This window comes from Vipera ursinii (assembly GCF_947247035.1).
Source record: "Vipera ursinii genome assembly, chromosome: 1".
Lineage (NCBI taxonomy): Eukaryota > Metazoa > Chordata > Lepidosauria > Squamata > Viperidae > Vipera > Vipera ursinii.
In genome coordinates, this window is record NC_139512.1 from 3,267,415 (window position 1) to 3,281,348 (window position 13,934).

At 41.9% G+C, this 13,934-nt stretch overlaps 1 protein-coding gene across 1 annotated transcript; it reads left to right on the forward strand.

Moving 5' to 3' along the window:
• Positions 1-3,422: 3,422 nt before the first annotated feature.
• TBXA2R (thromboxane A2 receptor) lies at positions 3,423-10,645 on the forward strand (the record flags this gene model as incomplete). The annotated part of the gene is made up of 2 exons (XM_083359046.1): positions 3,423-4,250; positions 10,376-10,645. 2 exons carry the CDS (start codon positions 3,423-3,425, stop codon positions 10,643-10,645), a joined length of 1,098 nt encoding a protein of 365 aa, XP_083215172.1.
• Between the last annotated feature and the right edge of the window lie 3,289 nt (positions 10,646-13,934).

Consider the following 13,934-nt stretch of genomic DNA (forward strand, 5'->3'; position numbering starts at 1 on the left):
CCTAGAGCCAAACAATGGTGGTCCTGGAGACTGCTTGTCTGAGGAGCCAGCGACCGTTACTCAACTCCCTGATTAAGCAATCTCAAACAGCAATCAAGACACTGGTACAGTTCAAGTAAAACAGGCCCAATACATTACAGAAGAAGTATTGCGCGTATTCACTGCCTTGTGTTATTTGTAAAAATAATAAAAGCAGGCTATAAATAAAGAAAAAAGAAAGAAAAAAGAAAGAAAAAAGAAAGCAAAGTAGAATTCAAGAGAAAAAACAGCTTAGCATATGTGAAATTATTAGCACTATTTAAGCAAGTGACAGTAAGAGTTTGAAAATTAACTATTATTAATTTTGAACACTGAGACTCCTGGAAGAAGGTGAGGCAGCTTTTTGTACTGTTTCCAAGAAAATAAGCTGAAAAGGTTCCCATTAATTGATATCAACGCAAAGGCAATCATATCCTTTTACCAGTGTCTTGATAAGCACACACACAAAAAGAATCTTGATCTACTTAGGTGAGCATGCCCATGTAAGCATTGTAAATGAAGGAAATGGAAAAACCCCAAGGAACTGAGGTTATAGCGAGTCATTTGTGAGACTACCTATAGGTTTCAGAATTTTTAAAATAAGTCAATAGAAACTTCAAGTACCTTGATACTACAGGTAGCCTTCAAATTATTTATGACCACAACTGAGTCCAAAATTTCACTTGGTGAGTAAGACAGTTTTCTGAGTGAATTTTGTGACCTTTCTTGTCACAGTTGTTAAATGAATCACTGCCATTGTTAAGTTAATAACACGGTTGTGAATGAATCTGGCTTTCCCATTGACTTTGGTTGTCAGAAGGTCACAAAAAGTGATCACATGACCCGGGGACAATACAACTGTCATAAATATGAGTCAGTTGTCAAGCATTTGAATTTTAATGATGTGGCTCCAGGGATGCTGCAACAGGCATAAATATGAAAAATGGTCATAAGTCACTTTTTCCATTGCCGTTGTAACTTTGAATGGTCACTAAACAAATGGTTGTGAGTCAAGGACTACCTGTACTTCAAGAAGTAGACAATGCAAAGCTTCACTTCCAGAAAATATTTCAATCTGGGGAATTTTGGAACCCTCATTCTCTGAAAAGATTTGGGAAAAGTGTATTAAAAATAGAGGAAATCCTTCGCTTATTCTACTCTTGGCAGTTGCTTCTTTGCTGTTAGACAATTTATCTTGTATTCTTGAGCTAAAATAGCACAGAAAATGTCTCATGTGTCCAAGTCCCTTTGACTGATTCATTTGGGCCATCAAGTTGATGTCAACTCTTAGTGAACCCACAGATGGACCTTCTCCAAGATGATCTATCTCTAACTTGGCCCTTCAAGTCAATTTCTTCTTCATCAGAAGTTGAAGGATAAACTTAGATAACTGTCATATTAATGGAATGTCCACCCAGTCTAATTTTTATTATTTGGCTATATCCCTTCAGAGACAGTACTTTGTTTTTTGTGTAGGATCTCAGTAGTAAAAAGCATGAACTAACTGAAAGTATCTGCAGATAGTCCTTGACTTTCAACTAGTCAGGTAGCAACTTTTTGAAGTTACAACGGATCCCTCCCAAAAAGCTATTTACAACTCAGTTTTGAAATTCCAATGTTGCCCCCCCCCCTGGCGGTCATGTGACTATGTTTTGGGTGCTTGACAACCAGCCGGCATACATAGCCATTTGCAGCATCCCACAGTCTCATGGCCACAATTTATGGTGGTTTTTGCCAGAAATCAGAAACTGTTTATACAACTATAGCATTTGCTTAAAGACTGTTATATAAAGGTCATAAAGTCAGGTCCAGTCCACATGGTGAACCACTTTATGACTGGCACAATTGTATCAGTAATTGCCAGGCTCAATTAGAGTCATAACTCAAAGACTTCCTGCAGTTCCAATTCATTTCAATTTGCTAATGCCTAAGGTGACGTCTCTGAATAGTTGATCTATTTTTCAGAATAATAACAGAATAACAGACTTGGAAGGGACCTTGGAGGTCTTCTAGTCCAAGCCCCTGCTCAGGCAGGAAACCCTATACCAGGGGTGTCAAACTTGCAACGTCACATGACATGTCGTGACATATCGTGACTTTTTTCCCATTGCCGGCAATGGGGTGGGCACGGTTTTGCCATGAAGCATCCGGCCCTCAGGCCAGCAGTTTGACATCCCTGCCCTATACCATTTCAGACAAATGGCTGTCCAATCTCTTCTTAAAAACTTCCAGTGTTGGAGCATTCACAACTTCTGGAGACAGGTTGTTCCACTGATTAATTGTTCCGTCAGGAAATTTCTCCTGAGTTCCAGGTTGCTTCTCTCCTTGATTAGATTCCATCCGTTGCTTCTTGTCCTGCTTTCAGGTGCTTTGGAGAATAGCTTGTCTCCCTCTTCTTTGTGGCAGCCCCTGAGATATTGGAACACTGCTATCATGTCCCCCCTTGTCTTTCTCTTCATTAAACTAGACATACCCAATTCTTGCAGAAGTTGTGCTGGGTTTCTTACATTCCATCTTCTTATTATAATTTTATCTTTATGTCTTTAGATTTTCTTTTCCTGCATGGCAAGCTCAGGAACTAGATATCCTGAGGGCTTTAATCTGTGTGGACTTCAACTCCCAGAATTCCCTAGCCAGCCATCTTTCTTAAGAAGAGGTTTGGACAGCTACATCTGATGGATGCTTTAAGCAATTTTCCTACTTCGGATCCTCTCCAGTTCTGTAACTATATATATAGACTGTAAGATGAAGTGCCAACCTCTAACCTAAGCTAGACAACTATCCAAAATTAATTCACAAAGCAGAACATACCCATTTTGGTACTGCTGTCTCCAGCGTAGGAAAATAACTATACATTTCATGATTCTGTTGATAATAGTCCTGAGTTGCCCTGGTCAGCATGTTTATAAGATTTCCAGATGATGCATGGGAATGCTTTCAGCAATCTAAACGCTAACTATGAATAACCCTAAATCTCAGAAGGTGGAATTTATGGGGAGAATAAAAATTCCAGTGCCGGTTAGAGATAAGGGAATGCCAGTGCTTGCTCTCTGCTTCCATTTTCTGTAGATGGCATAAATAGAATAAATGGTGCAAAGTATTTCAAAACGCATGCTTTATCATTTACAAAGATAAAAAAAATGTCAGTCTTTTGCATCTCAGGGTTTAAGTGTGTGACATTGGGGAATCCAGATTTATTTTTTTTAAGCATAAAATGCTAACTGATCCTCCTCTTTTTCCTTTTCTTCCTCTCAAGTGAACACAGCAGTGTCCTTGCTAGCCATAAGATGGAAGGGAGAAAACTTTGGTGGGGCACTGTCACACCTTCAGGAGAAGACCTGTCTAAGTGCAACATCATGGGACTGTGCTGAATTTCGTTGTTGTTGTTCCCTATTGGAAAAAAAATGCCAGAACTGATCTCCCACTTCCCAACTATGGAGTCGGGAAACTCCAGCGCTGCTAGACACCTTGCATCCTGCTTCAGGGGAGTGAATGTCAGCGAGGAATACAAGGAACAGCTTGCTTCTCCTTGGTTCGCCACAACCTTTGGCCTGATTGGTCTCTTCTCCAACCTCTTTGCCTTGTGCGCTCTGGTCAATTCCTCCAGGAAGATGCAGAGCTCGTCCGGTTCCTCCTTCTTGGTCTTTCTCTGTGGCTTGGTGGTGACAGATTTCCTGGGTCTTCTGCTCACGTTCGTCATCGTGATTCCCTACCACTTCCTCCGCTTTGACTGGATGGATGTAGATCCTGGATGCCACCTCTGCAACTTCCTGGGCTTCGTCATGGTCTTTTTTGGGCAGTGCCCACTCTTGTTAGGTGCCACCATGGCCGGAGAGCGTTTTATAGGTATCAACCGACCCTTTTCCCGGTCTGCCGGTATTTCCAAACGCAGAGCCTGGACCTTGGTGGGTGTGGTGTGGGCTTTGGGTTCCTTTTTTGGCCTCTTACCCTTTTTTGGCCTGGGGCACTATAGCCTGCAGTACCCCAACTCCTGGTGTTTTCTCACTTTGGTCCATGATGCCTGGAATGTTGTTTTCTGCTTCCTGTTTGCCCTGCTGGGCCTCCTCTGTGTGGGTCTTTCCTTCCTCTTCAATACAATCAGCGTTGTGACCCTTTGCCGAGTCTATCATGACTCTGAGTCCGTGCAACGCCGGAGGGACAGCGAAGTGGAGATGATGGTCCAGCTTTTGATGATCATGGTTATCGCAAGTGTCTGTTGGCTTCCCTTGTTGGTGAGTCCTCAAGTGTTAGCCTTCTTCCTAGAGAATGCCTCTCTTTTGTAGGTAGTCCGCAACTTACAGTCATTTGTTTAGCATCCGTTCGAAGTTATGACGGCACTGCAGAAAGTGACTTAGGACCAGTCCTTACACAGCATCCCTGTCACAGGTCGTGAGATGTGGGCCCTTGGCAACCAGCATCTATTTGCGACAGTTGCAGCATCCGGGGGTCATGTGATAACCATTTTGCCACCTTCACAACCAGCTTCTGATGAGCAAGTTCAATGGGGGAAGACAGACTGGCTAAACAATTGCATGATTCAGTTAATTGCAGTGATTCACCTAACAACCATGGCAAAAAGGTTAGTAAAATTGGGTGTGAGCCACTTAGCAGCTGCCTTTTCTTAACAATGGAAATTCTGATCCCAATTGTGGTGGTAAGCTGAAGACTAAGTGGACTTATGACCATAATGAGCCCAAAATTTCATTTGTTAAGTGAGTTTTGCCCCATTTTACTACTTTTTTAAAAATCACAGTTGTTAAGTGGATCACGGCAGTTGATAAGTAAGTAACCCGGTTGTGAAGTGAATCTAGACTTCCCCGTTGACTTTCCTTGTGAGAAGGTCACAAGGGGACGCCGCAAAGGCCATAGACATGAACCAGTTGCCAAGCATCTGAATTTTGATTGTGTGACCGTGGGGATGCTGCAAAAGTCGTAACTATGTAAAACGGTCATAAGTCACATTTTTCAGTGCCGTTGTAACTTTGAACGGTCACTGAATGAACTGTTGTAAGTCGAGGACCACCTGTACTTTATTCCAACCAAGGAGATGTTGGCATCAAATGTATAGTACAGTATTTTGAAAAACTTTCTGAAAATGAGCCTTGGTGGAGCAGTGGGCTAATGCCTCCTTAAGTAACACCAGCTGCCTGCAATTAGTGCAGGTTCGAGTCCCACCAGGCTCAAGGTTGACTCAGCCTTCCATCCTTCCGAGGTAGGTAAAATGAGGACCCAGATTGTTGGGGGCAATAAGCTGACTTTGTAATAATGCCGCTTGGGGGGTGTATGAAAGCCCTAATAAGCAGGCATATACATAGAATGAAGGCTACTGCTAAGCTTGTAAGCCGCCCTGAGTCTTCAGAGAAGGGCGGGATATAAATGGAATTAAAATAAATAAAATAAAAATAAAATAAAATAAAATGGTGTATCATTGGGGTAATAATAGTTATCATAGGAGGAAACTAGTGGGCTTTTTCTCCATCACTTTCCCTCCCAATTTCTCAGCTTCTAATTTTTGAGGCTTGCATACAGCCCCCTCTCATTTTTATTTTCAAAATAAAATAGACATTAAATCTTTTTGGGGGGGGAAATAATGCCAGCATCTTGACTGGAAAAAAGTAGTAATATTGGAGGCTAGCTTTTTGTGTTAGAAAGTCCAAGCTACCCAGTTATTTTAATTAAAGCAACTATAATTCCTTAATTAGGAAGGAATAATTAAAATAACTTCTTTTTTAAAAAAATAATAGTTTATTTTGTAAAAAAATTTTTTTTAAAAAAAATAAAGACTTTCTAATAAAACTTTGCAAACATTTCTAATCTGAAACCCCTGTTTATCTTTTGTCAACATCTGGTAAACAGATCGATTACAACTCCCTCAATCCAGACACACCCAGTTCTGGATGCCAGTGAGCTTGTAGTCTAAAATCTCCCAGTGATGTTGAGTAGGAGACAGCTTTATTTATTTCCAGAAGCATTGGAAGGCAAACTGATCCTGACTAAACGCCCATAATGTCAATGCAATACTTGCCAAAGTTTTATTAAATCTTCTCCAAAAAAGGCCAAGTGGAGGACAGAATCAGACTGTGATTTATCTGGAGCAGGGAGTGGAATTTGGGAGTTATCTCCTGTTAATACAGAGAATTGGAGCCTAATGGTTTCCAAGTATGCATATTTATAAGGAAGGATGTGGAAAGCAGCAGAGATGGATCCCACTAGTCAATCTGCAAAAATATTGATCTGCCTAGATTTGGAACATGAAACCATCACTGGACCTTTGGTTGAATCTAGCATTGCAGTTCCTATGCTGATAAAACATCTGGATGGCAAATGGGTTGAAGATGCAATGTAAAAAAAAAATGCTCGGTGGAAGGAAACCAATTTTTTGCTTCTTCATCTTCCTAAACTTTGCAAAGAGGGCATCTTACTTCTTGTGCTTGCTGTGCGTTTCCTCCATTTCACAACATGGATGATTGGTCCCTCTCGCAGAAAACGGTAACAGATTGTGGTGGAATTGTAAAACTCAATAAGTGGACAGGAGGAGGTAATTCCACAGCAGATCTCCTAATCCCATCGGCATCCACAGAGTGGACCAATGTCTGCAAGATTTATTAATTTAAATGTATTGGCTGCCACTCCAATTGGCTGGTGGTTGCAGCACTGCGATTGAAGTTTCATCCCCCTTTGATCCGGACAATGTGCCCACCATCTTAAAGCTTTGAGCCCATCCTGTAGACATCCAAGTCTACATTATGCATTAACAGAGGGATAGTATCAAGGTCACATGAAGTGTTAGTATCGCTTTATAATGCCTTGGTAAGGCCACACTTGGAATACTGCATCCAGTTTTGGTCGCCACAATATTAAAAAGATGTTGAGACTCTAGAAAGAGTGCAGAGAAGAGCAACAAAGATGATTTTATTTATTTTTTAATTTTTTATTTTAATTCCATTTATATCCCGCCCTTCTCTGAAGACTCAGGGCAGCTTAAAAGCTTAGCAGTAGCCTTCATTCTACGTATATGCCTGCTTATTAGGGCTTTCACACACACCCCAAGCGGCATTATTACAAAGTCAGCTTAATTGCCCCCAACAATCTGGGTCCTCATTTTACCTACCTCGGAAGGATGGAAGGCTGAGTCAACCTTGAGCCTGGTGGGATGCGAACCTGCACTAATTGCAGGCAGCTGGTGTTACTTAAGGAGGCATTAGCCCACTGCTCCACCAAGGCTCTTATTAGGGGACTGGAGGCTAAACATAAGAAATGTTGCAGGAAATGGGTATATCTAGTTTAATGAAAAGAAGGACTAGGGGCATCATGATAACGGTTTTTCAATATCTGAGGGGCTGCCACAAAGAAGAGGGAGTCAAGCTATTCTCCAAAGCACCTAAAGGCAGAACAAGAATCAATGGATGGAAATTAATCAAGGAGAGATCAAACTTAGAGCTAAGGAAAAATTTCCTGACAAGTTACTGTAGAACAATTAATCATTGAAACAGCTTTCCTCCAGAAATTGTGGGTGCTCCATCACTGGAGGTTTTTAAGAAGAGATTGGATGGCCATTTGCCTGAAATGGTGTTAGGGTTTCCTGCTTCATCAGGGGGTTGGACTAGAAGACCTCCAAGGTCCCTTCCAAATCTTATTCTGTTAAGTCTGGTCTAGTTGGAGCCTAACAGATTGCTAACTTTAGAAAATCCTTCTTCATGCACTCTGGATTATCTGCATGGAAACTCTTGCCTTGATCATTGGGAGATCCCTACTTTCCTACTGGAACACTTTGGACTGCTTCACTGTGCCGTAGCAAGAGGCTGGCAATGAGACTCCTTTGTCAGGATATGCCACTGAGAAATAGCATGTAGTTGGGCCCCAAGCCTTCTTTCTTAATACCACTCATTTTTGAAATGCAAAAGTGCAACACCAGCAGTGGAAGTTGAATTGTCCTCTACCCAAATTTATGTAACACCCATTAGTGTAGTTAAGCCAGCTGATCAGTTAAACCTGTGCTTGTCAAACTTAAGCCAGTTTTAGATCTGTGGACTTCAACTCCCAGAATTCTGGCTGGCTTGGGAATTCTGAGAGTTGAAGTCTACCCATCTTAGTTGCCAAGGTTGAAAAAGACTGGTTCAACTAATTCATTAGTCAATGGCTAGGCCACGGGTAGGCAACCTTGGCTCTTTTATGACTCATGGACTTCAACTCCCAGAATTCCTGAGTCAGGAATTCTGGGAGTTGAAGTCCATGAGTCATAAAAGAGCCGAGGTTGGCTACCCCTGGGCTAGGCTATGTGAGTCATGCTCCATTTTGCCAATTCATTTAACAGATTTACATTTTCTTGTATTTTGTGCCAAATGTTCTGGAAGAGTGCAAATGGACCTAAATTTAACTGATTGATATATTAATTGATTTGCTTGCAAGCTGCTTATTAAACCATCTCTTTTTTAACCGCCAGCATGCCTCCAAGCTTGGATGTTAGGAGGAATTTCCTAATGGTAAAAGCAGTTTGACAGTGGAATCAGAGATCTGAGAGCTGGCCAGCTTTCCTTTGCTGGGATATGTTTAATAGGGGCTGGAAGCAGCTGTTTGTGTCAGAAACTATGACAATGCCAAGATAGCAACAGGCAATTATGATGTGTAAATGCCACAATTATATACTGGTTGTCAGCTTTCCTTCAGCCTTGATTGGAAGCAAGGAATAAGAATCCAAGATCTTTATCTGAAGGAAGATAGAAATGATTAACATACATACTGTAATAAGTATTTTCAAATGAGAAACAATTTACAACAATAAAACTCTATTTTTCCTCTGGACTTTCCACACAGCAGATTGTTTGGCTCTCTCTTTTGAGAAGGAAGGTCATCTTAATTTACTTCATCATCTTGATAGCTGATAGCTGTTTTAACAACATGAGAAATAACCCTCCCACTTGTGCCAGGACATCTGATACAAGAACATAAATTGCAGCATCGGTGCAGTGACACTACAGCTACTCCTCAACCTACAACCAGAATTGGGAGCAGAAATTTCCATTGTTAAGCAAAGTGGTTGTGAAATGACTCGTGTCTGATTTTGTAACTTTTTTTGCCACAGTTGTTAAGCGAATCACCGCAGTGCAATGAATGATGCAGCCGTCAAGCAAATCCAGCTTCCCCCATTGACTTTGCTTGTTGGAAGTCAGCTGGGGAGGTTGCAGATGGCGATTGTGTGACCCTGGAACACTACAGCCCTCGTAAATACGCGCTTGGCCTTGCCAAGCATCAAACTGTTAAGTGACTGCGGGGATGCTGCAATGTATGATTGCCAGCTATACATCACTTTTTTCAGTGTGTTGTAACTTCAAACAGTCACTAAACTAATGTTTGTAAGTCAGGGACTACCTGTGTTACACATGTGTTGTCATTTGCCTCCCTCCATTGGACGCCTAGTGATTGATTATGGTTGGACAGCCATCTCTTGAGGGTCATTTTGATTTGGGTCCCTGCACTCAGCAAGGTTGATTCTAAGATGGTAGTGTGTGTGTGTGTGTGTGTGTGTGAGAGAGAGAGAGAGAGAGAGAGAGAGAGAGAGAGAGAGACTGTACTTTTTCCCACATCTCTCTTCTCATCCACGTATAATTTTTACTGAAAATTTTTCACACAAATAAAAGTACCATGAAAACATCTAAAGCAGAGTGTTAATAAAAAAAGATGGAAGGAAAAAATGATATTCGACAAAAGAAGCAGCGTCCAATTTTCTTTACAGCAGTTATAAACAAGCTTATTTTCTCCCTCTCCCTTTAGGTTTTCATACATACTTCTCCTCTCCCCATGTCCAACCTTTTTTTTAATTAACAAAAACCAAAACCACCTAGTTTATTGTGAACTCTTTTCAGAAAACAAAAAAAAAATCCATCAAGGATTTTCAATCTTTTATGAAAGCACTTATTATTTTACACGTGGTTAAACAAGTTTATTTTGTATTCTTTCCTCCTAAGCCAGGGGTAGGCAACCTCGGCTCTTTTATGACTCATGGACTTCAACTCCCAGAATTCCTGAGTCAGCTATGCTGACTCAGGAATTCTGGGAGTTGAAGTCCATGAGTCATAAAAGAGCCAAGGTTGCCTACCCCTGTCCTAGGCAATCTTCTACTACGAAGTTTCCCAAACTTGGCGACTTTTAAGGTGGGTGGACTTCAACTCCCAGAATTCCCCAGCCAGCCATTCCCCATGCTGGCTGGGGAATTCTGGGAGTTGAAGTCCACCCATCTTAAAGTTGCCACAGTTGGGAAACCCTATTCCAATAGATGTTTCTTCGGGCAAAGTTAACTTGGTGTTGAAGTATTGTTGTATAACTTGATCTCTTCTGGTCCCACCTCTCTCTTCTCCAGACACTCATTCTCCAGAAAGCTCTTCAGGGGCCGCCTCCCGGCCTGCTGCCCAATCAGATCCCTGTGGAAACTGAGAAGTTGCTGCTCATCTACGTCCGGGTGGCCACTTGGAACCAGATTCTCGATCCCTGGGTCTACATTCTCTTCCGCCGAGCGGTGCTGAGACGCATCTACCCCAGCTTCAAGCCCAGGCCTTCTATTGTCTCCCTTTACCCGGTGCTCAACCCATCCCTACGGAGGAAATTTACTCAGGAATCGGTGTTGCAGTAGCAAGATGTTGTGCTGAGGTCCGGCTCATCAGATTCCCACTTTAACAGGGCAAAGGGAGCTCTGGAGTGCCATGCTTTTACCGGTAGTCCTCAACTTACGACCACAATTAGTCCCCCCAAATTTCCATTGCTAAGCGAGACGGCTGTTAAGTGAGTTTTGCCCCAAATTATGACCTTTCTTGCCCCAGTTATTAAATGAATCACAGCAGTTGTTCAGTTAGCGACACGCTTGTTAAGGGAATCTGGCTTCCCCACTGGCTTTGCTTGTCAGGAGGGTGAAAAAGGTGGTCACATGACCCCGGGGACACTACAACCCACCATAAATACATGCCACTCGCCAAGCGTCTGAGTGTTGATCCTGTGACCATGGGGATGCTGCAGTGGTCCTTGAGTGTGGAAAATGGTCCTACGTCACTTTTCCCAGTGCCGCTGTAACTTTGAACGGTCACTAAACAAATGGTCATAAGCCGAGGACTACCCATGCTATAACTTTGCTGCTTGATGGTTTGCATTGGGGTAAAGGCCCTGGAAGTGTACTAGGACCTCCCTCTAAGCTACGTGTAAGTACTCCATTGGATGTCGCCTTTCAGCTCCAGCCATAGCCTCAAATGTAGCATGTAGCTTCACATTGGATTGTCAAAAGTGCTTTCTGAGAGTACAAAGGACAGTTCTTCACAATGGAAGAAAGGCAGGAAGGGTCACAGGGAGTCCTCAACTTACGACTAGTAAGCCTTGCGACCCTTTGAGGTTCCAACCGACCTCCCCCCCCGCCGGAAACCTGCTTAAAACCCAATTCCAAAGTTCTGATGCCGCCCCCTCCCTCGCCCCCCAATCCTCTGCAGTTGCTTGACTGCATTTTGGATGCAACTGGACCACACTTCTGGCAGTTTGCAGTAACCCCCCCCCCCCCCGCGGTCCCTTGACCCTGATTTGTGGTGGTTTTGCCGTATTTCCAGCAAAACTCAGCCCCTAGCAAACAATGGATTCACTTTAACAATCACTGTGGAAAAGGTCATAAAATTTGGTCTGGTTTCATAGTGACCCGCTTTAATGTCCGCCATGACTTACAACTGTAATTGCCAGCCTCAATTATGATCATAGCAGGAGGACTGCCTGTCGTTTGGCAACCTGACGCAAATGAACAGAAGAAGCCAGTTTTTAAGCATGAAGCTGGTTAACGAATGGGGAAATTGATCCCTAGTGGTACTTCAGAGAAGAAGACTAAATGCAGGATGACCAGGGCAATTCAAAATGCATGGGGGCCATATACATGATTGTTGCAGTAATAAATCCTGTGGCAGTACACAATATATTTGTGATGGTCATCTTTTGGAAGTGGGGCTGGATCCGTTCACTATCCTGGCAAGCTGGATTTCAAAGCATTGAAAAATTACTGTGGTTATTTCAAGCTTAGTTTGCCCCGAGCAATCCCTATATCCAGACTGAAACAAAGGCACACATCGCTCAGTTCAGCTAGCAAAGATGTAAAAAGCCTGAGGTTTATTTATGCAAATATCAGCTAATATTAAATTAAAAAAGCCTCAGCTGGCCAAACCAGGATAAAAGGCAACCGAATGCAGGGAGAAAGAAGGACATGAGCAATATGCAAGAATTTACCTGATCTACATACATATCTATATATATTGAGAAGCATAAAAGTTTCCAAATGCACTGGAAGTAATACTGTAAATCAAGGGCGTCTAACCTGGGCAAGTCCCAAAAGTGCTTTTTCAAGAGGCAAATGGATTTTCTTGGTTTTTCTTTGAAGACGTTTCGCTTCTCATCCAAGAAGCTTTTTATTTATTTATTTATTTATTTATTTATTTATTTATTTATTTATTTATTTATTTATTTATTTATTGTTTATTTATTTATTTATACAGCCCCAATAAATAAGTTAGACTAAACAATTAAAATTAAAAAACATTTTAAAAAAACCCTGTCGTCAGTCCAGGTCAGCCTGATGAAAAAGGAAAGTTTTAAGGCCGCGGCGAAAGGACCGGAGATCCGGGGCCATCCAGAGCTCAAGGGGGAGTTGGTTCCACAGGGCTGGCGCTCCCACAGAGAAGGCCCTCCCCCTGGGGGTCGCCAGCTGACATTGTCTAGCCGACGGCATCCTGAGGAGGCCCTCTCTGTGTGAGCGTACTGGGCGATGGGAGATTGTTCCCGGCAGCAGACGGTCCTGCAAATATCCCGGGCCTAGGCCATGTAGGGCTTTAAAGGTAAGTACCAGCACCTTAAATCTTTTTGATGTTTTGCTTCTCATCCAAGAAGCTTCTTATTGATGATGTTTTGCTTCTCATCCAAGAAGCTTCTTCAGAGCTGAAGAAGCTTCTTGGAAGAGAAGCAAAACATCTTCAAAGAAAAACAAGAAAGTCCAGTCGCCTCTTGAAAAAGCACTTTTGGGACTTGCCCAGGTAAGACGGCCTTGATTTACGGTATTGCTTCCAGTGCATTTGGAAGCAGTTTTCAAAAATATTTTTAATTATTTCAAAAACAGAATGACAGACCTAAACAAAATTGCATATAAAACACAAACACATAATTATCGAAGTGGGTAAGAGGATTTTATATATAGTGCACAGAAAAGGAGTGTGAAATAGCTTAGCAAAAAAAGAGTAACGGCAGAAGATAAGAAAAAGAAAAGGAAACACAGTGTAAACTCATTTACACCAATACCTTCTCCATACCTTCTTATCCTTTTAAATCATCCTTGTTCCCAATATCCATGGACCACTTCAATACACCACCTTTTTTTCCCTTTAAATTCTTCAACTCTCTCTTTTTTAGGATCTCAGCAAGACCACTCCTCCACCCTTTCTTGGTTCCTTCATTTTGATTCATTCTTCCATCTTCATTCATTCGCTTTATATAACTAAACCACTTCAGTGTAATTCTTATATTCTCATCACTTCCTAGGGTGCTAGGATGGTTTCCCTTTTCTGCATATATTCAAGCAGAAGTTAATTAACTATGAGTTGGAAATGCATCTCTGCATAGTGAAAGGAGGTTATCCATTCCAACTCTATGAAAGATTCTCTAAAATTATTGGACTTAATAGCCCAGTTGTTCTCTAAAGGCCTCTTGAAACTAATTAGGAACAATTGAAATTGTCTATGCAAGGTAAGGTTGTTTTTGTTCCAAATATGTCTTCAAAATGACTATCCATTATACGCTGGGCAATTCGTCAAAAGAAGGATAGGTGAGGAACCTTACTTTCCTCAAGAGACTGGTCTTTGGGAAAGATTTATCTTTTTTAAAAAAACCAATCACTAACTAAAAAAAATACA